The sequence below is a fragment of the Rhinoderma darwinii genome, chromosome 1 (genome assembly GCF_050947455.1).
Source record: "Rhinoderma darwinii isolate aRhiDar2 chromosome 1, aRhiDar2.hap1, whole genome shotgun sequence".
Taxonomy (NCBI): domain Eukaryota; kingdom Metazoa; phylum Chordata; class Amphibia; order Anura; family Rhinodermatidae; genus Rhinoderma; species Rhinoderma darwinii.
The window spans coordinates 454,947,938-454,975,532 of record NC_134687.1 but is presented as its reverse complement, the minus strand read 5'-3'; the positions used below and the strand labels follow the sequence as shown (position 1 = coordinate 454,975,532).

General features: G+C 43.8%; 1 protein-coding gene across 1 annotated transcript in view; it reads right to left on the bottom strand.

Moving 5' to 3' along the window:
- Nucleotides 1–27,595, bottom strand: part of LOC142657377 (septin-2A) — a 107,972-nt gene that overhangs the window by 66,553 nt on the left and 13,824 nt on the right. The window contains exons 2-4 of the mRNA XM_075832404.1: nucleotides 5,801–5,852; nucleotides 5,490–5,589; nucleotides 2,463–2,549 (exon numbers count right to left, since the gene is read on the bottom strand). Coding sequence (XP_075688519.1) covers nucleotides 2,463–2,549; nucleotides 5,490–5,589; nucleotides 5,801–5,827 — 214 coding nt within the window. The 5' untranslated portion in view covers nucleotides 5,828–5,852. The remainder of the gene's footprint in view (nucleotides 1–2,462; nucleotides 2,550–5,489; nucleotides 5,590–5,800; nucleotides 5,853–27,595) is intronic.

Below are 27,595 nucleotides of genomic sequence, written 5' to 3'. Positions count from 1 at the left end.
CATTGCGATCCGGTGGATGGCACCTGCGGTAGCTGACTTGGCCCAGTGGAAATCTCTAGTAAAGGCTTACTTCCGTATGAAAAAGTTCTATATCACCATCGTAAATGTCCTACCAAACTCGATAAGATATGGGCTCCCTGGTGCGCTGTCTCTGACACTACTAACTAGGTGACTGAGTGGTTGTAACGTGACTGTTATACTTGTATTGTGAATTTCACATGTATAATTGCTATGCTAATGTATCTGAATTGTAAGATGTATACTGAGTTGACTGTTTCTGTTGATTGTTAGGCGGTTTTGCCTCGGTATTTGTAACTAAATATTATAAATAAACCGAATTAAAAAAAAGAAAATAAACAGCTTAACACAAATATTACTTATGGGAAATAAATAGTTCTTGAAACGTGCAGTGAAAGGGCATGTTTTTTGACACTTTTTTTTACGTGGAAACCGTGTCGGAAAACGCCCCAAAAAATGTCCGAAAATGCCTCCCATTGATTTCAATGGGAGGCGGAGGCATTTTTTCCCGCGAGCGTAAAAACCGTCTCGCGGGAAAAAGAAGCGACATGCCCTATCTTCGGGCGTTTACGTCTCTGACCTCCCATTGACATCAATGTGAGGCAGAGAAAGCGTATTTCGCGGCCTTCAATGGCCGCGGGTGAAAACAGACGGAATTTTGAGACAGAATTTTCTGCCTGCAAAAAAACTGTGTGTGAACAGGGCCAAACAGTTTTCAAAGCTGCTTCAAAATGGAATAGCCAAAGAGTATGAAAGAAAGAGCAAAACAAAGAACAACTTTAATTTAAAGAGGATCTGTCACTAGTTTATTAATGACATATCTCCTAACTTTTCTAATAGGTGCTATGATGCTGATAACTAAAGTGTAATTTTTTTTCAAAAACATTTATTATTTGCAAAGTTATGAGCATTTTTCTTAATATGCTAATTTGGCTATACTTGCCAAATGGGAGGTTACTCGTTCTTTTCACTCTGGGCGTTGTAATGTTTTTTGAATGATGCTGTAGAATCAGTGTCATACAGTTCTCCTCTTCCCAGCTTGTTTCACAACTAGAACTGCGTGCCATAAAAAAAGATTAGAATCTCATCTTTCATATACCACCAGAAACACTGTTCTAGGTAGTCCACAGCTGGAGATTTGGCTATTTGAAATGATATCCTTTCCCTCCAGCCTCAGTCTCTCACACTGTGTGAAGCAGCTTCATGCTGATAGGCAGTGTCAGAGGCTGTGAAGTGGCTCCACCTCAGGAGTCGCTGGTGTTGACACCCACTTGTCTAGCATGGCCTCATAATTAGAAAAAAGCTCATAACTTTTAAAATAATAAACTTTTTGGGACACACCAAGACGTTAGCAGAAGATGATATAAGTCCTGTAAGTTGCAAGGTGGGGCATCTACGGATTGGACTTGTTTTTCCAGCACATCCATCAGATGCTCGTTCGGATTTAGATATGGTGAATTTGGAGGCCAAGTCAACACCTTGAACTCTTTGGTCTGCAACAATGTTTAGGTAGGTGGTACGTGTTAAAGTGACATCCACATCAATGCCAGCAACCAAGGTTTACCAGCAGAAAATTGCCCAAAGCATCACTATGCCTTCACCGGCTTGCCTCCATCCGATAGTGTATCCTCATGCCATCTTTTCCTAAGGTAAGCAACACACATGCACCATGCCACCTTCTTCCATTGCTCTATGGTCAAATTCTGATGCTCAAGTGGTTATTGTATGCGCTTTCAGCGGTGGACATAAGTCAGCATGGGTACTCTGACTAGTATGCAGCCCCAAACGCAGCAAAGTATGATGCACTTGGTATTCTGCCACCTTTCTATCATAGCCAGCAGTAACTTTTTCAACAATATGTGCTTTAGTAGCTATTTTGCGGAATCAGACCAGACGAACTAGCCCTTACTCCCTACACATATCAATAAACCTTAGGGACACGTGACCCTGCTACTGGTTCACCATTGTCCTTCCTTAGTTACCAACCACTGCATACTGGGAACACTCTAGAAAGACATGCTATTTTGGAGATGCTCTGACAATTTGTCCCTAATCAAATTTGTTTGGATCCTGACGTTTGCCAATTTTTCCTGCTTCCAACATATCAACTTGAAGAACGGACTATTAACTTGCTGCCCAATATATCCAACCTCTTAAAATGTGCCATTGTAATGAGATAATCAATGTTATTCACTTCACCTGTCAGTGGTTTTAATAGTATGGCTGATGGCTGATGGGTGTATGCCACCAACATATTTCACAGCGCTGTCCAGAGAATGTCACCATTGTTCATTCTTTATATGTGTGGACAACAATGTATCAAAAAAAAAAAAAGAAAAGATGTGAAACTGGCAAAAAGTACAACTGTAAAGTTCTAAAGGATGCCAAGTCAGGGAAGGACAAGTACATATAGAGTAAGGGATAAAACAAGATTCAGTGAGTACCTGCAGCTCCAGGTATATACCGTTCAGGATACAGGTCAGTCAGGAACAAACTGTTGATCAGGGTAGATTTCCCCAAACCTGACTCTCCTGCAAGTAAAGAATTGTTTTTTTAAGAAACAACATGCATCACATACTACAACATGAAACACTGAAGTAAGTCAATAATCTATGGTCCAGTTCACATCTGAATCGGATGGTCCGTTAGTAAAGTATGAAGCGGACTCACGGTCTGAGCCTGCACCACAAGTTGAGCATGTTGACTATATGTGACAGCCGACACTTCATTGCAACGCTCGGGATCCTGCTCTTTTAGCCCCTTCGATGTCTCGGTCAATAGTGACCGCATCATCTAAGCCCTTAGAAAGAGGGGGAGTCCCCACCGACGGCCTGTTGGCCTTCAGCAATGCGATCGCGGTGTGCTGATGGTTGTCATTGCAGCCTGGGGGCCTAATAAAAGCCCCCAGGTTTATCATCTAAGGGCTTAATAGGAGCCTGTAAAAATCACTATATACCGCAACATCCTATTGACCCACAGAATAAAGTTAACGTGTCGTTTTTACAGCACGGTGAATTCTATGAAAACAAATCCCCAAAAACATTGGAGGAATTAATGTTCTTTTTTCTATTCCACCCCACAAAGAATTTTTTCCCAGTTTCCCAGTACACTATATGGTACAATAAATGGTGCTGTGAAAAACTACAAATCTTCTTCACATGGCTGTATCGAAGGGAAAAAAAAAAAAAAGTTATGGTTTTTGGTAAGTGTGGAGCAAAAAGTGAAAATGAAAAATAACTGCAGTGAAGGGGTTAAAGTCAATGGGTTTAAAGAGGATTTGCCACTAGTTTATTAATTCCCTATCTCCTAACTAATCTAATAGGTGCTTTGCTGCTGATAACTACAATGTTATTTTTTTTCAAAAACTTTTATTATGTGCAGTTATGAGCATTTTTCTAAATATGCTAATGTGGCCCTAATAGCCAAATAGGAGGTGACTCTTTCTTTTCACTCTGGGCGGTGTAATGTTTTCTCTATGACGCTGTCCAATCAGCATACAGCTTCTCCCCCTTCCCTGCCCAGCAACACAGCGTGATCTTATAGCATACAGCTACCATTCCCGACTGTGTATTCAACTGGCGATATCTCCGGTTGTGTCACAGCCAGAACTGTGATCCTGGTGTCATATGAAAGATTAGAATCTCCTCTTTCATATGCCACCACTGTTCTAGGAGGTCCACAGCCCAGGATATGGCTGTTTTAAGTGATCCTTCGTTCCAGCCTGAGTCGCTCATACTGTGTGAAGCAGCTTCATGCTGATAGGACAGCGTCAGAGGCTATGACTTAGCTCCACCTCAGGAAAATTGCAGCTGTTAAAGGAACAGTGTCATCACAAATTTTTTTTTCATATGTTCAAGATGTTAGTGCTTTATTAAAAACGTTTATATTTATTTGTGTGTTTGTGTTTTACTTTTTCTTATTTTTACACTTTTTCTTCCCTATGGGGGCTGCCATTTTTTGTTCCATTTCTGTGTGTGTCGATTAACGACACATACAGACATGGAATACGGCAGCCACAGTCCCATAGGGACTAAGAACGGCTCCCGTCCCATCCACTTCTGTGTACGCCGTCTGTGTGGGAACTGCGCATGCGCCGTTCCCACACAGTCCAATTTGAAATTGGCGCCGTCCGGCGCCATTTTCCTGTGGACCGGAAGTCGCGGCCGGACAGTAAGATTACTACTTCCGGTCGCGGCTTCCGGACTTGTGCACTTGGACCAACGGCAGCAGACGGAGCGGACGGGCCGGAGGGAGCCGCGGCGGCAGGAGCAGGTAAGAGATTTCAATGTATGTTCATGTTTGTGTACGTTTACTACTGTATGTAAACCTACTACACTGTGTGTTAGCTCAAAAAATGGCGACACACAGTGTAGGAGGTTAGACCGTTCAAACCGCTCGTTTATCCCGGCACTAGCCAGGATAAAGGAGGGGGGGATGCTGAGAGCTCACTAGAGCGAGGGCTTTTTACCCAATTTTGCAGCAGAAAAGCTATGTGGTTGCTTTACCACATGCAATGCTGCAATTTTGGGAATGGCTCCATCTAGTGACCAGAAATGGTAAATACTATAAATTTGAATCCAATTTATAATATTTCCTGACTCGTGAAAAAAATAAAAAAAAATTTGAACAATGTTTAATCACCTACACACTAAATGTTTAATTAAAAAAAAAAAAACATGTTTTTCTGGCGACACTATTCCTTTAACACTCATTTGTCAAGTATAGGCTCATTTGTATATTTAGAAAAAAAGCTCATAACTTTTAAAATAATAAATGTTTTGGGACACAATTTTTCACTATTATCAGTGTGACAGTGCCGATTAGATAAGCTAGGAGATGGGGCATTACTAAACTAGTGACAGATCCTCTTTAAGGGCTCATTCACAAAAGCGTGAATCTCGTCCGTGTGGTGTGTGATGAAACAACGCACAGCATACGGCCCCATTGATTCAATGGGGCTATTCACACATGCGGGAGTTTTCACACAGCGAGTGTCCGTTGTGTGAAACTCACTGCATGTCCTACATTGGTGCGTTTTCATACACCTACGCGGTCATTGAAGTCAATGGGTGCGTGAAAACAATGGACAGCACACGGCTGCACATGCACAAAAAAAAAAAAGTGCTTGCGAGTGCGTGAAAAACACATGCCACACGCAAAGCACAGATACATGGATAGATTTTATGCGCATAAATCGGTCACGCTCGTGTGAATGTAGCCTAACTCACATACTGAGTCCATAAGGGAATCCTGGAGTTCAGCTTCAATAAAGGGAGAAGGCAAAATCTAACTCAAAGGAAAAGTTTACAAGTTTCAACTACTATTGTAGCTATATTTATATGTGAATGCTGCTAAATAGGGCCAGGGTGTGTACATAACAGCCTGAAAGGTCAATGATTGTCAGAATTTCAGCAAGGGGGAAGGTCACAAGGAAAAAAAATTATAATAAAAGAAATGTCCCAAATACTTACCAACCACCATAAGAGTGAATTCAAAACCTTTCTTTACAGACTTCCTGTGAACCTGGTTGGGCAAGTTAGCAAATCCCACATAGCCAGCAGAGTCAGAAAACTAGAAAAAAACGGAAAATAATAATAACAGCATTATTTACATATCTCCCCGCGCAACCCATTGAGCGCCTCTCTCGTACAGTTGCTCGACTGTAAACAAAAGACGAAAAGGACAAGACACAAGTTAACGTAAAGGCCATATGAGTCTATGGAAGAAGCTGTGGTTATTGGAATGATTACACTTCTTGGTCTATTAATATTATAGCACATACCTTGACTTTTTCTCCAGTTTGAGACATGCTGTATTGCTTTGACGTAGGGGACCTAGAAACAAACAACAGAATATAAATTGAGAGTATGATCATCACCTCAATATATAAGAGGTTTATGGAAGTTTAAAAACACTAAAGAGGAATAAATAACAGCATAGCTGCAAAAGAATAAAGTATTCATGCCACAATATCATCATGACAAGGATATGTAGTCTGCATTACAGAGTGGGAAAGTGGTGTTCATATGCAGACTGAGAAATATGCAAGTAAGGCTATGTTCACATCTGCGTCAGAGTCTCCGTTAGGGGCCTCCGTCGCAGATCCGGCAGTTTACCGGAGACGATAGCGCTGCATGCTGCGCTATTGTGTCCGGTGAAATCACGGACACCCCAACCGGAAGCCGCCGGAACCCATTAAAGTCAATAGGTTCCGTCGGCAACCAGCAGTATCCGTTGTGCAACAGATCCGTTGGTTCAGTCATTCCCTTGTTCTGCTCCTCTGACGGAGATGAAAAACGGAACACACCAACGCAGGTGTGAACCCAGTTTAAAGAGTCTCTGTCACCAGATTATAAGTGCCCTATCTCCTACATAATGTGATCGGCGCTGTACTGTAGATAACAGTGGTTTTTATTTTGAAAAACTATCGTTTTTGAGCAAGTTATGAGCAATTTTAGATTTATGCTAATTTGTTTCTTAATGACCAACTTGGCGTTGTACAGAGGAATGTATGACGCTGACCAATCAGTGACCAATCAGCATCATTGTGCAGTGAAAGAAGCTGGGCTGGAGCAATGAGAAGTGTATGACACTGATTGGTCACTGATTGGTCAGCGTCATACACTTCTCTGTACAACGCCCAGTTGGTAAAAAGTAAAAAAAACACGGCCAGTTCTCTATTAAGAAACTAATTAGCATAAATCTAAAATTGCTCATAACTTGCTCAAAAATGATTGTTTTTCAAAATAAAAACCACTGTAATCTACATTACAGCGCCGATCACATTATGTAGGAGATAGGGCACTTATAATGTGGTGACAGAGCCTCTTTAACATTAAAGAACCTCATTTAACATATAAACTCTTGGGCTTCTTAAGAATGCCTGTTAATCCAGTCCATTGCCTGGATGTCGTCAATGTGACCTCCTGCTGTATGTCTTTTATAGTCTTAGATTACGTACGGAGAAGCTGTTTATTTCAGATTTCTATGTCTTGTCTTCCCCCTACACTACTACAATAGACTGACTAGTTTTATATTTACTGTAAGCGTGCTTTGACCTTTGCCCCAACTTCTGCAGTCTAATCTACTGTCTGCCAATTGCCCTCTGTCTGACCTTGTACTCCTGAATTTTGGCATGTACCCGATATTATCTTTTCCCCCTACTATATGGCCAAAGCAGAGCAAAAAGAGTGAACATCTTGCATTGTAGTGAATTGGATCTTAAAACTTAATTTACATAAAGCTGCAAATGAATAGGCCATGTTGATCTTCGTTTTTCTTTTGTTTTTTTGTTCTTTTAAAGAGGCTCTGTCACCAGATTTTGCAACCCCTATCTGCTATTGCAGCAGATCGGCGCTGCAATGTAGATTACAGTAACGTTTGTTTTTTTTAAAAAACGAGCATTTTTGGCCAAGTTATGACCATTTTTATATTTATGCAAATTAGGCTTTCTAAAGTACAACTGGGCGTGTATTGTGTATGTACATCTGGGCGTTTTTACTTCTTTTACTAGCTGGGCGTTGTGAATAGACGTGTATGATGCTGACGAATCGGCATCATCCACTTCTCTTCACAACGCCCAGCTTCTGGCAGTGCACAGACACACATCGTGTTCTCGAGAGATCACGCTGTGACGTCACTTCCCCAGGTCCTGCATCGTGTCGGACGAGCGAGGACACATCGGCACCAGAGGCTACAGTTGATTCTGCAGCAGCATCGGCGTTTGCAGGTAAGTCGATGTAGCTACTTACCTGCAAACGCTGATGCTGCTGCAGAATCAAATGTAGCCTCTGGTGCCGATGTGTCCTCGCTCGTCCGACACGATGCAGGACCTGGGGCAGGAAGTGACGTCACAGCGTGATCTCTCGAGAACACGATGTGTGTCTGTGCACTGCCAGAAGCTGGGCGTTGTGAAGAGAAGTGGATGATGCCGATTCGTCAGCATCATACACTTCTATTCACAACGCCCAGCTAGTAAAAGAAGTAAAAACGCCCAGATGTACATACACAATACACGCCCACTTGTACTTTAACTTTAAACACGCCCAGTTGGACTTTAGAAAGCCTCATTTGCATATATATATATAAAAATGGTCATAACTTGGCCAAAAATGCTCGTTTTAAAAAAAATAAAAAAGTTACTCTTATCTACATTGCAGCGCCGATCTGCTGCAATAGGAGATAGGGGTTGCAAAATCTGGTGACAGAGCCTCTTTAACTACAGCAAAATTTATGGGTGGATTTAGATACTTCAATATTCTGTACAATTCAGCGATTCGACTGCTTGTTCGACTATAGTTCCTGATGGTAAAGAAAGCATATGACGAGTCCTTACGTGTGATCATTCGATATTGCGTAGATGTTGAATTTGTCACATGGAGAAGGGTGGAGAAAAGTTAAAATGGTGAATGTTTCTGGACGGTTTTGAATGCCAAACCCTTTTTAATTGCCATGGAGCAATTGGATTTTATACACAGCGATTTGCAACATTGCTATTAACATTTTTTAGCACTTGCGATTTTAAATGTTTTTAGTGGTCGTCAAGAGTCTTTATACGTTGAGATGATCGTAGTTGACTATCAAACTAGTTGCAAATTGTTAAATTGTGCACAACCACCCTATCACTCACAATGCTAACATTTCAATGGGACAAACGTAACAAAAAAATAGGTAAATACACAAACCCGATTTTCAATAAATGTATTATAGGCACATTTCGGGGAACTGTTTCTTTAATAAAAAAACATGGCCACACAGGTCCAACATTAATGTACGTAAAACATTTATGATGAATTTCATGTATAACCCTCTAATGAGTTTCAGAGCCTCAATACGTTCCAAATCCCCACAAAAGATCTAAAAGATATACACATCTAGTTCAGCGATGGATTATAATAATATCATGTTCCTGTGGGGTATATAAAACACATCATTTTTTTTAAATACTCATAATTTTTGTGCTATGGAATTTTCACATTAGTCTACTGAATGTCCATAATATACAATCTATAAAAAGTTCTTAAAAAGTGAGTGCAAAATCATAACTCCGATCCAGAATACGTTGCCCATAGACTTCTATTGCCTCTACTGCTCGTGTGTGTGACTGTGTGAAGGTCTTTTCTCATGGATTTTTATGAGAACTCAGAGAAAATTAGATTGTGGAATGCTCATGATGTTTTCCTGAGTAATTCTTCCGTACGCACATTGATACTAGGGGAGATACTGTGCCTTATGGACTTGCACTGAAAGACCAAACTGCGGCACATGGACTGCAATACAGATCTAAAAAAAATGGAACAGTAATTCAGTATGCCTCCATGCATTATGTACATGAAGCCTAAGACTGTTGCCTGATCTGACAATGTCAGATCTGAAAATATCAAGATCGGTAACAGTTTCAATCAATCTGGGCACCTCCATCCCAAAGCTTCCTTATCCGAAGGCTAGGGCTACAAAAATAAAAACTCGCTCTGAAATCACGGTCCATAAAAATGAATTGAGTAGCTATGAAAATCTTTTAAAAATTGCTTGAGTCAAGTAAGTTGCTATGGATTTCTGAGTGATTTTAAAAAGTAGTCGCTACTTTCTTCTTCTGAATAGCAACTTGAAAATCTTTTGGAAATCTCTTGAAAATCATCATTAAAGGGGTATTTAGATCCTACCAGACCATAAACCTACTCTTTCTACTCGCTCTGTACTGACTCAACACTTCCTCATTCTTTGGGACAATTAGAAGCGGTTTGTCGCGCAGACTTGGGCTTCTCAGCCCCCTCTTTGACAACCCGGAGTTCCCAACAAGATTGTTTTTTTGGCCTGGTCTTCCTCTACTGACACTCGGCTATGTCAGGTGATGACAGATGGTTGCAGACTTCCTCAATTTTCAGTGCTTCAGGGGACCTGTCCTGGGAACTCTTTCCTGGTTAGAATATGCTCAATTATCGACCTTCCTCCGTTCTGCTTCGCTAGTGGGCTACAAATGACCACAACTACTACTTTTAAATCGTCCATACCTAGTCGAGTAATCTCTACGCTCTATATCCTCCTCTTGGATGCTTTGACTGATCAACCTCTTGCATACGTAAACCGTAAACGCATGGGAGCATGAGCTTAATGTCCGTCTATTGGAAACTGAGTGGAATAGAATTTTTCTCTTAACCCATAAAATGCATACAGCAAGTCACGCTCAGGAAAATAACTAAGATTTTAACTAGATGGTATCGCTGCCTCAGATTTTACACAAATTCTACCCTGAGGTGTCTGAAATGTGTTGGTGTTATGATATGGAGGTTGGTACGATGCTTCACATCTGGTGGTCCTGTCCGGTTTTGCAAACTCTCTGGCAGGCTATTTTTGACATCTTAGCCAGGTTGTGGAATCTATTATGGTACCCATTCTTCAGATTGCACTTTTGTCCTTGATCCCTGGTTCTCTACCAGGCATTAAAAAAAAGAGACTTCTTAGACATTTCCTGACAGCTGCCCATACTGTCATTCCTAGAAACTGGAAGTCCACTGAGCCTCCCAGGATTAGAGAATGGGTGGTTGAGATGGACCTTCTTCATAGAATGGAATCTCTGATGACTGATGATCATGACCACTCAGATAGTGTCCCGCTTCTGGCTTTCATAGTCCTCTTTTAAATCTGGTCCACATTTCGCTGCATGGTTATGTTGAGACTGGTCTCTCCTGTATATTTTTGTATCAGATGCTCTCTGGACTGTGACATCCAAATGGTATAGAGATTATCTACTCTATATCCCTTCCCCCCTTCCTCCCTTCCATATATAATACTAGTATAGAAAACCCGTTACACGGGTTTGCTAGCAAAAGGAATGATGATAGGTTTTAAAATAGTTATATTTTTTACAAATACTTAATTACCAAAATTTGAAACCTACGAAAAATGCAGAAGCGTTTGCTGAATAATAGATTATTCACCCAGGGTAAAGTTATAATGTAGTAGATGTTACCTGCAGTCCTATGTAACACCACAGATAACACACAGTGATAACCCTCTGAGTGCAGATAATGTAATTGTTACCTGCAGTCCTATGTAAGGCTCTATTCACATGACAGGGTCCGAGTGTCGGCTGATAAAAACAGCCGTTTCGATCAAGTTTTCTCGGCCGTTTTGAATCTGTTTTGAATCCATTCCGGGCCGTGTTTTCGTTTTTAAGCCCTCATTCACGCGACAGGGTTTCCCGGCCGCGTGACGGCCGTTCAAAAATCGGTCGTCACATGGCTGCAGTAGGAACAATAGACCCCTAATGGGGCTATTCACACGACCGATTTTTTTGACAGCCCGGGAAACCTGGCCGTCAAAAAATGGGACATGCCCTATTTTCAGCCGTTTACCCGGCTCTCATAGAAGTCTATGGGGTCGGGTAATACACGGCCATCACCGGAATGTGTCCCGAGTGACAGTCGTGTCTTCCGTCGCTCGCGCTCTCTCTCCTCCGCCTCCTCACACTGCAGAGTGCATGTGAGGAGGAGGAGGGTCTTTTTTTGCTCCCTGTAGGAGTCAGATTCCCCAATCCCTGGCCAGGGATTGGGGATTCCGCTACAGGAGAAGTGCGTGACTACACTGTCCATATATGGACACAGCGAAGTCACTCACTTCTGCAGCGAAATCCCCGACTCTATGGCCGGGGATTTCGCTACAGGAGAAGTGAGTGACTACACTGTCCATATATGGACACAGAGATGTCACTCACTTCTGCAGCGGAATCCCCGACTCTATGGCTGGGGATTCCGCTACAGGAGAAGTGAGTGACTACACTGTTCATATATGGACACAGCAATGTCACTCACTTCTGAAGCGGAATCCCCGACTCTATGGCCGGGGATTCCGCTACAGGAGAAGTGAGTGACTACACTGTCCATATATGGACACAGCAATGTCACTCACTTCTGCAGCGAAATCCCCGACTCTATGGCCGGGGATTCCGCTACAGGAGAAGTGAGTGACACAGAGATGTCACTTACTTCTGCAGCGGAATCCCCGACTCTATGGCCGGGGATTCCGCTACAGGAGAAGTGAGTGACTACACTGTTCATATATGGACACAGCAATGTCACTCACTTCTGAAGCGGAATCCCCGACTCTATGGCCGGGGATTCCGCTACAGGAGAAGTGAGTGACTACACTGTCCATATATGGACACAGTGACGTCACTCACTTCTGAAGCGGAATTCCCGACCTGTGGAAGGGAATTCTTCTCCAGGAGAAGTCAGTGACTACACTGTCCATATATGGACATTGAAGTCAGTGACTTCTCCTGAAATGTGTGGGGGGGGGGTGGGTGCAACCTACAGGGGGCTGTGTGGCATCACCTACAGGGGGCTGGGTGGCATCACCTACAGGGGGCTGGGTGGCATCACCTACAGGGGGCTGTGTGGCATCACCCACAGGGGACTGGGTGGCATCACCTACAGGGGGCTGGGTGGCATCACCTACAGGGGGCTGGGTGGCATCACCTACAGGGGGCTAAGTGGCATCACCTACAGGGGGCTGGGTGGCATCGCCTACAGGGGGCTGGGTGGCATCGCCTACAGGGGAGGGGGCTGGGTGGCATCACCTACAGGGGAGGGGGCTGGGTGGCATCACCTGCAGGGAGCTGGGTGGCATTACCAACAGGGAGCTGGGTGGCATTACCTACAAGGGGCAGGGTGGCATTACCTACAAGGGGCAGGGTGGCATTACCTACAAGGGGCAGGGTGGCATTACCAACAGGGAGCTGGGTGGCATTACCTACAGGGGGCAGGGTGGCATTACCTACAGGGGGCAGGGTGGCATTACCTATATGGGGCTGGGTGGCATTACCAACAGGGAGCTGGGTGGCATTACCTACAAGGGGCAGGGTGGCATTACCTATAAGGGGCAGGGTGGCATTACCTACAAGGGGCAGGGTGGCATTACCTACAAGGGGCAGGGTGGCATTACCAACAAGGGGCAGGGTGGCATTACCAACAAGGGGCAGGGTGGCATTACCAACAAGGGGCAGGGTGGCATTACCAACAAGGGGCAGGGTGGCATTACCAACAAGGGGCAGGGTGGCATTACCTGCAGGGGGCTGGGTGGCATTACCTGCAGGGGGCTGGGTGGCATTACCTGCAGGGGGCTGGGTGGCATTACCTGCAGGGGGCTGGGTGGCATTACCTGCAGGGGGCTGGGTGGCATTACCTGCAGGGGGCTGGGTGGCATTACCTGCAGGGGGCTGGGTGGCATTACCTGCAGGGGGCTGCGTGGCATTACCTGCAGGGGGCTGCGTGGCATTACCTGCAGGGGGCTGCGTGGCATTACCTACAGGGGGCTGGGTGGCATTACCTACAGGGGGCTGGGTGGCATTATCTCCAAAGGGCTGTGTGTGGCAACAAATTTAAATGAAATTCATCCAATTTTAAAACGAACAGGGGAAAAAAACGGATGCAAAACGGGTCAAAATCGGCCGTTAAAAACGGCAACACAGCCCGGAACGGATGCAAACCGGATGCAAACCGGCCGGGAAAAACGGCCGACACTTGGACCCTGTCGTGTGAATGAGGCGCTAGGCCTTATTCACACGACAGTGAAAGAAAATGTCCATTAAAAACTGATCAACTGTCAGTTTTTCATGGCCATTTTGCTTCAGTGTGTCTCTAAATTTTCATCCATTTCCAGTCCATCTGTCAGTTTTTAATGGCCGTTTGACATCCATTTTGAATCAGTTTTTCATGGCCATTAAAAAAACTGATGAATTTCATTGGTCAGGCTTTTTTTTGTCCCAGCCCCCTGAAAACACCCAAAGGAAGGTCACATGTTCACCTAGACACTATTTACAGCCTCCCTGTATATGATGCCACACACCTCCTGTATATGATGCCGCACGCCTCCCTGTATATGATGCCGCACGCCTCCCTGTATATGATGCCGCACGCCTCCCTGTATATGATGCCGCACGCCTCCCTGTATATGATGCCGCACGCCTCCCTGTATATGACGCCACACGCCTCCCTGTAGATCGTGCCACACCAGCCTCCCTGTAGATCGTGCCACACCAGCCTCCCTGTAGATCGTGCCACACCAGCCTCCCTGTAGATCGTGCCACACCAGCCTCCCTGTAGATCGTGCCACACCAGCCTCCCTGTAGATCGTGCCACACCAGCCTCCCTGTAGATCGTGCCACACCAGCCTCCCTGTAGATCGTGCCACACCAGCCTCCCTAAAGATCGTGCCACTCCAGCGTCCCTGAAGATCGTGCCACACCAGCCTCCCTGTAGATGCCACACCAGCCTCCCTGTAGATGCCACACCAGCCTCCCTGTAGATGCCACACCAGCCTCCCTGTAGATGCCACACCAGCCTCCCTGTAGATGCCACACCAGCCTCCCTGTGCATGATGCCACATACTTAACAGAGACGTGCAGAGAAGTGGTCAGGATTCTGAATACACATCACGTCCTGGCTGGAGGTAATGTATATTCATTGTCAGGATACTGCAGTAATGTTAATGTGTGTGTATGAGGCTGCACATAGCGATATAGCTATATCGCTATGTGCAGTGTAAATGAATGGAGAGAAGTGTATGACGCGGATTGGTCACTGATTGGTCAGCGTCATAGACATCTCTCCACAACGCCCACTTGGCAATTGAGAAAGTCATTAGCATAAAGCTAATATAGGTCATAACGCCATCAAAAATGATCGTTTTTCTAAATAAAAAACACTGCTTTAATTTACATTAGAGCGCCGATCACATCATGTACAATATAGGGCACTTATAATGTGGTGACAGAGCCTCTTTAACATGTAAATTATAACGCATGGTGAACGCTGTATGAAAAAAAGAAAAACTAAAAAAAAACTATGCCAGAATTATGTTTTTTTGCTCACCTTGCCTCGCAAAAAAATAGGATGAAAAGTGATCAAAAAGTCACATGTACCCCAAAATGGTGCCAATAATAACTACAGCTTGTCTCGGAAAAAAACAGCCCTCATACCACTACGTCTATGAAAAAATAAAATTAGTTAAGGCTCCAATAAGTCAGGAAATAAAAATATGCAGCTGTGCAGGCCCGAGTGGAACATTTCTTCTGTTTCAACAGGCGATTTATCAAGGTCTTAAAATTAGGGAACCAGGAAGGGGAGGGCCCAAACATATCTGCTGGAAGCGAGGGTGCCCGCATTATACCAGGACAACACTTCCTAGCAAAATTCCCCAAACTGCAAAGGTGCGGAGTGTGGACCAAAAGGGGAATAAGAAACAACACCATTTATCAGTGCGACACTGGCCTCTGCAGAAAGGATTGCTTCACAGCGTAACACACACCCATGGATTATTTTGTTTGTTTTTTTTTAAACCATTATTATACCACCTGACTATGGCCCTGATGTACTCTGCCCAGCTTACATATGCACCCGCATTATAAACTGAAATACCAGTAAAACTCCAAACAAGACTACTACCACGGAAAATCTACGCTACAAAAGCCAAATGGTGCTACCTCCCTTCTGAGCCCTACAGTGTGCCCAAATAGCAGTTTACTTCTACATATATGGCATCGCCATACCCGGGAGAACCCTTTTAACAATTTTTGGGGTGTGTGTCTCCAGTGGCATTAGCTGGGCATGACATATTTGCCACTGAAATGGCATATTTGGGGAAAAATTTGCCTTGAGGGGTGTAGTTTCCAAAATGGGGTCACTTCTCATTGGTTTCTTTTATTATTTCACACCAGAGCCTCTGCAATTGTGAACCAATACTTTGTAAGTCGTCAAATTAGGCCTCAATTTTGCATGGTACTCTTTCACTCCTGAGCCCTGTCGAATGTCCAGGCAAAAGATTAGTGCCACATGTAGGGTGTTTATAAAACCGGGAAACACAGAATAATAATTTAGAGTGCTGTCTTGTTATGGTGGCACAAGCTGGGCATCACATATTGGCATATCTATGAAAAAAAAACAATTTTCCCTCTGCAACATCGAGTGCACACTAATTTCCTCAAGGGGTGCAGTTTCCAAAATCGGGCCACTTGTGGGGGGGTTTCCACTGTTTTGTCCCCTCCGGGGCTTTGCAAATGTAACATGGCCTCTGCAAACCATTCCTGCTAAATTTGAGCTCCAAAAGCCAAATGGTGCTTTTTCCCTTCTAAGCCCTGCCGTGTGTCCAAACAGCCGTTTATTACCACATGTGGGGTATTGTTTTACTCTGGAGAAATTGCGTTACAAATGTTGCAGTGCTTTTTCTCCTTTAGTCCTTGAGGAAATGAAAAAAAAATTAGCTAAACCTACATTTTCTTTGAAAGAATGTACAATTTCATTTTCACAACCTACTTCCAATAATTTCTGCAATAAACCTGCAGGGTCAAAATGCTCACTATACACCTAGATAATTTCCTTGAAGGGTGTGGTTTCCCAAATGGGGGTCACTTTTGGGGGATTTCCATTGTTTTGGCACCGCAAGAGCCCCCAAACCTGACTTGGTGCCTAAAATATTTTCAAATAAAAAGGAGGCCTAAAATGCACTGGGTGCTCCTTTGCTTCTGAGACCTGTGCGTCAGTCCATAAGCACACTAGGGCCACATGTGGGATATTTCTAAAAACTGCAGAACCTGGGTAATAAATATTGAGTTGCATTTCTCTGGTAAAACTTTCTGTATTACAAAAAAAATGGATTAAAAATGAATTTCTGCAAAAAAAAAAAAAATTATATTTGTAAATTTCACCTGTACTTTGCTTTAATTCCTGTGAAACGTCTAAAGGGTTAATAAACTTTATAAATGCTGTTTTGTATACTTTGAGGGGTGACGTTTTTAAAATCGGGTGACTTATTGGGGGTTTCTAAAATAGAAGGCCATCAAAGCCACTTCACGGCTGAACTGGCCACTGTAAAAATAGCCTTTTGAAATTTTCTAGAAAATATGAGAAATTGCTGCTAAAGTTCTAAGCCTTGTGATGTCCTAGAAAAATAAAAGGATGTTAATAAGCAACAATTTTGTGTGGTATAACTGCCTGTCTTACAAGCAGACACATTTCAATTTAGAAAAATGCAAATTTTTCACAATTAAATACTAAATGTACCGGGCACATTTTAACAGTAACATAAAGTCCAATGTGTCACGAGAAAACAATCTCTGAATCGCTTGGATAGGTAAAAACATTCCGAAGTTATTACCACATAAAGTGAAACTTTTAGAAATTAGGCTCTGTCAGGAAGGTCAAAAGTGGCCAAAGTGAGAAGGGGTCATTCTGATGGATGAGGAGAAAGTCATTCTGATGGGTGTTGCCACCTCAAAATTTTTACAACAACGAGATAATCGGCACGCTTTCTTTGATTCTTGCGTGGACAAGTATTGTCCAATACATACTGTACTTAAAAACTACTGGTACTAACTAGCGCCTCCACAGCAGTGATAGGATCAGCCGCAAACAATGATCTCATTTTACGTACAGTACAAACCACACAAGTCACATCTACGCACATGCAGGAAAGAACGAGGGCAGAGGGAAAAAAATTAAAAGGATTTTAGTCTCATTTCCTGCACTCGTTCCAGGAAACTAGAAGTAAACTTTCTCATCAAAGCCTGAGTACGATTTTCCTGGTATGGGCAGCAGATAACTACATGGAAAATTTTAAGAGTTCTTAACATCAAATACATTAAGGTAGGGTTGCTCTAACAGCTTACACAAATCATAAGGTACAAAGCCTAAAATGACAACAGTTGATAAAATTTCACTGCACAGATAGGTGACAAATAATTAAAAAATAAGTGATCGGATACCTGGACTGCCTACCAATAGAAACCTAAAATTTTAAGTAAGGGAAAAAAACCTACAGGAGCCTCCAGTCTTGCCATTTTGTGTGTATATTGTATATGTGTATATGGTTAAAATTTATTTTTTTCAATTATTATTATTAATAAATTTTATATACATATGTTTTTTTGTAGAATTATCATGTATGGAAATCAATCATCTGAATGTTTGCCGTGTAACACTACATTTCCCCTGCAGCAGCCATTGTAGAGGAAATGCCTGACTGGCCGCGGCTTCCCCTAGCAAAGTTAGCTGTTCACGAAGGGTGCCAGGAGCAGTACAAGGGCTATCAGCTGAACGCCCCAAGGGCCACATTTTGAAATGAGTTGTCTCTGATGAGACCACTCACTCCCACCGCAGCCAAGAGCCATACCTTTTTTATTTTCCCGTCTATATAGCCATAAGAGGGCTTGTTTTTTCCGGGACGAGTGTACGTTTTTAATGGCATTTTTTGAACCATATAATGTATTGAAAATCATTTGTGTTGTGGAATGGAAAGAAATTTGAACAAAAGGGGATCAAAAAGTTGTATTCACACTAAAATGGAAGCATTGAAAAATACAGCTTGCCCCGCAAAAAGACAAGCCATTGTCCAGCTCCATCGACAGAAGAAAATGGAGACTCATAACAAGTATCTTTTTTTAAACAAATGGTTGTTATTTTGTAAAAGTGACAAAAATAAAATAAATAAATAAAACAACTTTATTTTTCAGGCTCCACGAGAACCCAAAAGCAGACGACACAACAGGTTTCAATTGAGATCAAGAAGTAAAAGACCTGAGATGTATCAGAGGGATGACAGAAGGAACATATGGGGCACCCACACACAGCGAATTTGTTGTGGATTTTACACTACAATATCTGCACGTGTCACATTCAAATTTTACTGATTTCACCCCTTCTACATTGAAAAGTGTGGAATCTGCAGCGAACATCCAGAACAGAATGAACATTTTGCTAGCTCTGAAAATCTGCATCATGCTCCAATTTCCAAGCCGAAAATGGTCAGCAGCATGTGAATGAGATGTTTTCTAATCTCATCCACTTGCTTGCAACAGTCTTTTGCTGTTGATTTTCCGGGTGCAAATCTGGACGAAAAATCTGCTTCGTGTAGATAGGGCCTTAGGGATCCAAGGAACTTATCTGGCCTCAACAGAAGGAGGAATTAAGGTAATCTATGCTAGAGAAGATATCTGGCCACAACATAAGAAAAAAAATGGGATACGTTGTTATACTTTGAAACCTTCCTTTAGAGGTATACGTCGGGAGTCTACTTACCTCTGTCGGAAGGCCAAACATGATGTGCAAAGGGCCCTAAGCAAACCAGCGATGCAAATGAAAGTTATGGGCAGGACGCGGCCATGAAGAGAAGTTTTTTTTTGGAGGGGTGGGAGTGGATGGTGGGACCAAGCTAGACTTTTGCTCCAGAGCCCATGAGTTACACCCCAGGACAATCATAAGGGAACCGGCTACCGGCGAACCGCAGAAAATGGGGGGGGGGGTCTCTTCACTGCCTGCCTATAGAAGTCTATGGAGTAGGGAGCAGAGAGAGAAAGAGACACAGACACGTTTCCCATACAAGTCTATGGAAAGGGGAAGAGGAGGAGGAGGAGGAGCAAAAGTAAAAAAAGACACAGACACTGCAGCTTCCTGGTAGGTGTATTTTCTCACCCCAGTGCTGGATTCTCAACTACACTGCTCATTACTGCTGTATAATCTCTTCCATGCTGCTACAGCTTCTATATATGTGATAGATATAGGTAGGAGAACAGGATTCTCCTTTTCTATGTGTGCAGTGTATAGAAGACACAATAGCAGTTAGCCTCTGTGCACTAGCTCAGAGACAACCGACAATTCGAAATAGAGCCCGCAGAGGAGCTGCTAAAATAATGCAGAATACAAGTCATATAAAGGACAGAAATAGTGCTAATCTCAAAAGATTACGGCCAAAAGAAGTAGAAATCTTAAGGATCTCCTTACAAAGAGTCACTATGCGCCAAAATATGCTAATCCCTTTGGTCCACGTGAACCCATTATTGGATGCTACCCATGTGGTGGATGCGTGGCCTGCCCTAATATCAGTAGAGCCAAAGACTTTTCAACAGCCGATGGATCACGAATTTTTAAAATCAGGGATTACATCTCCTGTAGCTCTACATACGTAGTGTACTATGCACTATGTGCATGTCCCAAGATTTATGTTGGTTTGACCTCTAGGCAGCTGAGGATTCGTACCAGGGAACACGTTCGTGATATCTCTGGTGCGAAAACAATAAGTGATCTTGGACAGCTCAAAACGCTGCCTAGACACTTTAAACAATACCACAACTGCAATCCTGTCTCTTTGATGATCCGTGGCATTGAACGTGTACATTGTGGCATCAGAGGGGGGAATCTGAGGAAGGTTCTAGCCCAAAAGGAGTGTATGTGGATCGTCAAATTGGGATCCATGACACCCGTCGGCCTTAATGAACAACTTAATTTCGCCTCTTACCTATAAAATCCCCTACTACCACTAGTTTTTAATTTGGATTTTAACTGTTTGTGTCTGTTTTTTAACCATATAGGTACTCGCTATACCCCAGTTCTGATAGCTCCTTGTGATGAGAACCCGTCCTTGATTTGCATCCACTCTGAAGCACGGAGGGAGAAGAACCTCTGGCTATCCGTAGACCCACCTATGCTGTGGATCCATTTTCTTTATTACATGTCTCTTCCCTGTAACATCGTCTCTGTCTGTATAGTGCATGTTACATGCATCTGTTTATTTATTGATTTTCCTGCTTCTCGCAGTATATTTATATTTGTATTTTTGTATTATATGGATTATATCTGTGTATAATCCGTCACTATAAGGTTCTTGAATGTACTTAACGTGTTTGTGTATCCACTTTCTATGGATAGATATTCCTGCTTCTTGCAGTATATTTAAATTTATATTTTTGTACTATATGGATTTTATCTGTCTGTAATCCGTCACCATAGGGTTCTTGTATTTATTCCACTTGTTAGTGTAATCACCTTCTACGGGTGAATATCCTTCCTCCTCATATTTTATTATGTCGTGGATCTTATGCATTGTTTTATTTTTTCACTTTTCAGTAGTATACTTTTACCATACACAACACGTTATTGTTGTAAACATCAATCCTTTCTTTTCCATAGAGGTTTTAGCATTGTACATGTAATATTGTCCCTTTGACATTGCTTATTCTAGCTTATTCTAGTTCCGGATCGCATTAGAGGTATATCTATGTGGCTCACTTCTTAGTAGTGGGACATCGATACATACCTCTTTCCACCTCCTGTGTTTTCTATCCAATCAGGTGCGCACATCGTCTGCGTGACGCTGGTCTGTGGCCGGCCCCTTCCTTTGCCCCCTGTAGCGCACTGCGCATGCCTTGGGTCCCTGTACGCGTCGGGGATCCTCGATATGCGCTCTGGCGCTGGGGGCTGGAAGTGGGGCATGCCTCACTTCCGGTTTCGGCAGATGACGTGCGCCGCAATCTCTTTGGACTGACGTAACACTTAATTCACCTGGGGCTCGTCCTATATATACTCCTTACTTCTTTAGACACTTTACACCCCTTGAGGAAGCACATCGCGAAACGCGCGTTGGGGTTTCGTTTTACACCAGCCTGACTCTCTCAGTTACCGTTTACTATGGGTAAGTTATCTTATGAGTGGGTGGACTTTTGGCTTACTTAGGCTTAATCTCTATACATGACTTATGGTCTGTGTATATTTTTTCCAGGTGCCTGTGTTGTTAGTAGGTCCTGCACTACCTGTTTTCATGACATTTACCTTTATGAGCATAGCCACTATTTTGCTGCTTCATATTGTTGTTGTAGACTTACTCTTCCCATGATATCCTTAGTCCATCCACCTGATTCTACGTAGCTTATACTGCCCTGCTTTATCGTATCATAGAGAGAGTCGTTTTAGCTGTGTTACAGTGAAATTATTTAGAGTCCTCATTTCCAGCTCTGTACCTTTTTATTCCTTATGTATGTCCTTATATGTTCAATAAAGTTTTTCCTTTTTACTTTTGGCTTTCATGCTCCATTTTTTGTCTCTAGTGTATATCAGTATATATAGGAGTTGCCTCCTTTCAGTACTAGGGTAGTATGCTATACCGTAAGCATCTAGCCCCACATGTGCTGCATGAGTTGTTGTAAAGGATCTGCCAGGCACAGCGGGGTTAACTCCCAGAACTAATCAGTCAGCACCTGAGAATACATCCCTGAGACTGACTCCTGCTTCCACCATTCAGGCTGGCAGGCTTAGGAGTGGGAGAGCCTATCGTAACCTGGCCAGACTCAGCTAGCTCCCGCCCTCGGTCTATTTAAGCCTGCACTTCCTGTCCCTCGGTGCTTGTTATTGCTTTTGTTTCTTTCCTTGTGGTTCCTGGCCCAGCTACAGCTCCTGCTATTTTTGATCCTGCTCCATACCGACCCTGGCTTACCGACTACTCTTCTGCTTTTCGTTTTGTACCTCGCACACTCCTGGCTTGACTCGGCTCGTTCACCACTCTGGTTGCTCACGGTGTTGCCGTGGGCAACGGCCCCTTTTCCTTGCTTGTGTTCCTTGTATGTTTGTCGTGTTTGTCGTGCACTTACTGAGCGCAGGGACCGCCGCCCAGTTGTACCCCGTCGCCTAGGGCGGGTCGTTGCAAGTAGGCAGGGACAGAGTGGCGGGTAGATTAGGGCTCACTTGTCCGTCTCCCTACCCCCTGCCATTACAGTTGTTTTGTATATTCATAATCTCAAAAGTCACCTGAAAAGTTAGGTACGCTTTAAATTACCGTGTTTCCCCGATAGTAAGACACCCCCGATTGTAAGACGTATCGGGGCTTTCAGGGGGGTCGGCTAATATAAGCCGTACCCCGAAAGTAAGACATATGTCTTACTTTCGGGGAAACACGGGGGTATTGCCGCCTCCTGCCCACTTCTGCGCCGCCCCCCTCTCCATACGTCACCGCGCCGTCCCCAGCACTTGTCAATGCCGCCTCCTCCTTAAAACCCGAGCCATAGACTTTTTACGGCTCGGGTTTTAACTTGCTGCCCGCGCGATCGGGCAGCTGAATGTCGGGTCTCCGGCTGTCAGTGACTGCCGGGGACCCTGAGGAGAGGATAGGAGCAGCTTTAGCTGCTTCTGTCTTCTCCGATGTGTTTTTACACAGCGTTCAATGAACGCTGTGTATAGGAATAGAGACAGCAGCGGCGCTGTCTCTATTCCTCCCGGTGATCATGTGACAGGTCACATGATCGCCGGGTCCCGTTAGTGACAGACTGCTGCTGGGTCTAACAAGACCCAGCACAGCCCTATTAGTGACAATCGTCACTATGAGAGGGCTGATTTCCCCTGTAACTGGGGCTGCTGTGCAGCTCCAGTTACAGGGGAAAAGATGGTGTAAAAGAAAGAAAAAAATATATATAAAGTTCCCCAAAGGTCTTTTTTGACCTTTGAGGGACAGACCATAGTAATAAAAAAATAATAAATAATAAAGTAAAGTGCAAAAAATTCGACAATTTTTTTCCAATATAAGACATACCCCGAAAGTAAGACATAGTGGGGCTTTTGGGGATAAAAAGAAAGTAAGACACTGTCTTACTTTCGGGGAAACACGGTATGTATTGCAGCATCAACCAAGTGTTCATATGATGTAAGAGACTGCGAAATATCCCATCCAAATGTAAACATTATTTATCCCTAAGAATAGCAAAACAAGTGTAATAAGCCCCAACCCCGCACCAAAACAGAATATAAAGGGAAGTGCTAACCAGCTGGCACCCCAAGCCCCACCCTATCATAACAAAGCAAAGTGTACAGAAAGTTCTGCCAAGAAATGAGAAGGTGAGGGGCAACGTAATCTCTTTAGATGCCAAAGCTGTTTAACCCCTCGCTTGCCTAGATACGATAAAACCCCTCACTTGTCAATAAACAATACGTAAATCATGTAAAAAGCACATTCATTCCATTAAGATAATGGCCATTATCTAACATCCTTCTACATTTTCATTAATTTCCTTAAACAATTAGTGTATAAATGATTAAACATTGTTCTAATTTTTTTAATATTTTCACGAGTCAGGAAATATTATAAATTAGACTCTAATTTATAACATTTCCCAGTGCTGGTCACTAGATGGAGCAATTCCCAAAATTGCAGCATTGGCATGTGGTAAAGCAACCACATTGCTTTATGCTGCAAAATTTGAGAATACACACTCGCTCTAGTGAGCTCACAGAATCCCCCCTCCTTTATCCTGACTAGTGCCAGGAGAAAGGAGGGGATTGAACGGTAAAACCTCCTACACTGTGTGTCACCATTTTTTGAGCTAACACACAGTGTAGTAGGTTTACATACAGTAGTAAACACACAGTAAAACACGTACATACACAGACCGAACTTACCTGCTCCTGCCGCCGCCGCTCCCTCCGGTCCGTCCGCTCAGTCTGAACCCTCCGCTCCAAGTGCACAAGTCCGGATGCCGCGACCGGAAGTAGTAATATTACTGTCCGGCCGCGGCTTCCGGTCAACAAGAAAATGGCGCCGGACGTCGCTCGGCCGAAGACATTCCATTTGGACAGTGTGGGAGCGGCGCATGCGCCGTTCCCACACAGACGGCGTACAGCATAGTGGATGGAACGGGTCCCGTTCGCATTCACTATGGGGCTGTATGTGCCGTATTCCATGTCTGTATGTGTCGTTAATCGACACATACAGAGATGAAAAAAAAATGGCAGCCCCCATAGACAAGAAAAAGTGAAAAAATAAAAAAAAAGTAAAACACAAAACACACAAATAAATAAAACAATTTTTAATAAAACACTAAAAGCAAATTGATAGTAAATTTTTTTTTCCCGTGACACCCTTCCTTTAAATGCAAAAACCCTCAACCTGTTTAGACCAGTGACAGGAACAGGGATTCTACTTCCACACAAAACAGGGATTAACATACTAATGGCCATTCACAGTGTTGTCAGGTTTTTGTAGTGTTTTGTTCATGCTTTGTTCACCGGGCAGAAACACACCAGCCAAATATTGGCTGTCGCATGCTCTAGGCGCAATTTCCACATATAGAAATAACACAACTGCACGTCTTGGTTTTTTGCATTTTCCCTAACGGTTTTCATTGCAGAAATTCTGCAGCGTAATACAGTAGCTGCAAAATGGATGAGATATGAACAAATCTCATCCGCACACTGCATAAATAACCAGCCGAAAAAAAGTTCATAAATCGACCTCTCGTGCGTTTTTTTAGAACCCGCAGCATGTCAATTTGTGTTGCGGAATCGCTGGTTTTCTGCTGCTGGTTTTCCTCATTGAATTCAATGGGGAGGTAAAAAACGCGACAAATGGCAGATGTTGCAATTTTTGTTGCGATTCCGCAACTCAGGGAAAGAAAAAAGCCTATACTTAGCCAGATCTCTATGCTCCTGCGTCAAGCCCGTCCTCCTGGGATGACATTTTATCCCATGTGACTGCTGCAGCCAATCACAGACTGCAGTGGTCACATAGGATGAAACGTCATCCCAGGAGGCCGGGCTGCCGGACGTCAGAGTGAAGTGTCGCCATCGCTTTGGGCAAGTATAGGCTTTTTTTTTTTTTTTTTACGTGCAGTTTTCCATAACGGCCATCCTGGCATAAAGCAGAACCACAATTTCGGAGCGGTTTTTCGGCCGGAATTCCCATTGCGTCCAGATCTGATAGACTGTAATTTTACACAGCAAAAGTGCCCTATGTGAACATACAATAAATGAGCTGTTTGAGCTTTTTTGAGAGTTCCTATTGATAAGCCACAAGAAACGTTAAATGGCTCATGTAGCGGTCTAAATTGTCCATCAATGGGCCAAAATACAAATTAGGGTCTATTCACACATGTCCATAGACTCGAAGAGACACGACAGATGCCAAAAGTGTCCTATGAGGTCGCATGACATCGCATGTGTAGTCAGGCGTTCACAATCGCAGAGAAATCCAACAGTTTGGGATTCCTTGCGATAATCACATAAGAACAATTGAATACCCCCCACTACAAATATTGCAGCTAGATAATCGCATACAAGTTTTCCACCATGGATTCTCAGCCTTAGGCCAGATTCAGACGAGCGTGTGCGTTTTGTGCACGCAAAAACCGCGACGTTTTGCTGCACAAAAGGCACTTGACAGCTCCGTGTGCCCTGTTCATATGGATGCGTGGCTGCGTGCTTTTCGCGCAGCCGCCATCTTTATGACACTCCGTTTGGATGTTTATAAACAGAAAAGCATGTGGTGCTTTTCTGTTTACATTCATTATTTTACTGTTATTGCACGAATAACGCTTGTCCCACGGAAGTGCTTCCGTGTGGTGCGCGTGATTTTCATGCACCCATTGACTTCAATGGGTGCGTGATGCCCGAAAAACGCCGAAACATAGAACATGTTGCGAGTTTTACGCAGCGGCCTGACGCTGCACAAAACTCACGGACTGTCTGCACTGCCCCATAGACTTGTATAGGTCCGCGCGAGCCGCGTGAAAACCACGCGGCCAGCACGGACGCAAAACACGTTCGTCTGAATACGCCCTTAGGGCCCATTCACACGAATGATTTAAATGGGGCCGTTCACACATCAGTGAGTTTTCATGCAGCGAGAGTATGCTGCGTGAAACTCACTGCATGTCCTATATTGGTGTGTTTTCAGTCACCTACGTGCCCATTAAAGTCAATTAGAGTGCACATCCGTGTGCGGTGCGCGATTTGCGCATCAATTCGAATCTGATACGCTTGTGTGTCTGTAGCCTTATGGAAGAGACAGATTAACAATCATATCTGTAAGTCCACTATTACAATTAAGGCCTTTTTCAGACTAACGTGTTAAACGTCCGTGTTACGGCCTATGTAATTCAATGTGGCCATTGTTTCAACGGACCGTGTGAGGGGTTCGTGAGAAAATAGGACATGTCCTATTTTTTCACGCTTCACTCCATAGACTCTAGTTTATGGGGGATGCGTGATATCGCATCCCGCAGTGCAGAGCACGGATGCAACTCGGACGTGAAAAACTGCCATTCTTCACGTCCGAGATGCGCAACGCCCGTGTGAATCTAGCCTAGGGGCGGATTTACACGAACGTGATTTACATCCGTGCAACCCGCGTGATTTTCACGCAGGTCGCACGGACCTATGCAAGTCTATGGGACCATGCAGACTGTCCTTGATTTTTGCGCAGCGTGAGTCCGCTGCGTAAAACTCACGACATGTCCTATATTTCGGCGTTTTTCGCGCATCACGCACCCATTGAAGTCAATGGGTGCATGAAAATCACGCGCACCACACGGAAGCACTTCCATGGGACGCGCATTATTCGCGCAACAGCAGTAAAAAAATGAACATCCAAACGGAGTGTCATAATGATGGCGGCTGCTGGAAAAGCACGCAGCCGCGCATCCATATGAACAGGACACACGGAGCTGTTAAGTGCCTTTTGCGCACGCAAAACGCTGTGTTTTTTGCGTGCGCAAAACGCACACGCTCTTGTAAATCCGCCCTAAAGCCTGATTTACACGAGCGTGTGCATTTTACGCACGCAAAAAACGCGGCGTTTTGCGTGCGCTAAATGCACTTAACAGCTGCGTGTGTCATCAGTGTATGATGCGCGAAAATCACGCAGCCGCCATCATTATGACACTCCATTTGGATGTTTGTAAACAGAAAAGCACGTGGTGCTTTTCTGTATACATTCAGTTTGACAGCTGTTGCGCGAATCACGCAGTTCGCACGGAAGTGCTTCCGTGCGA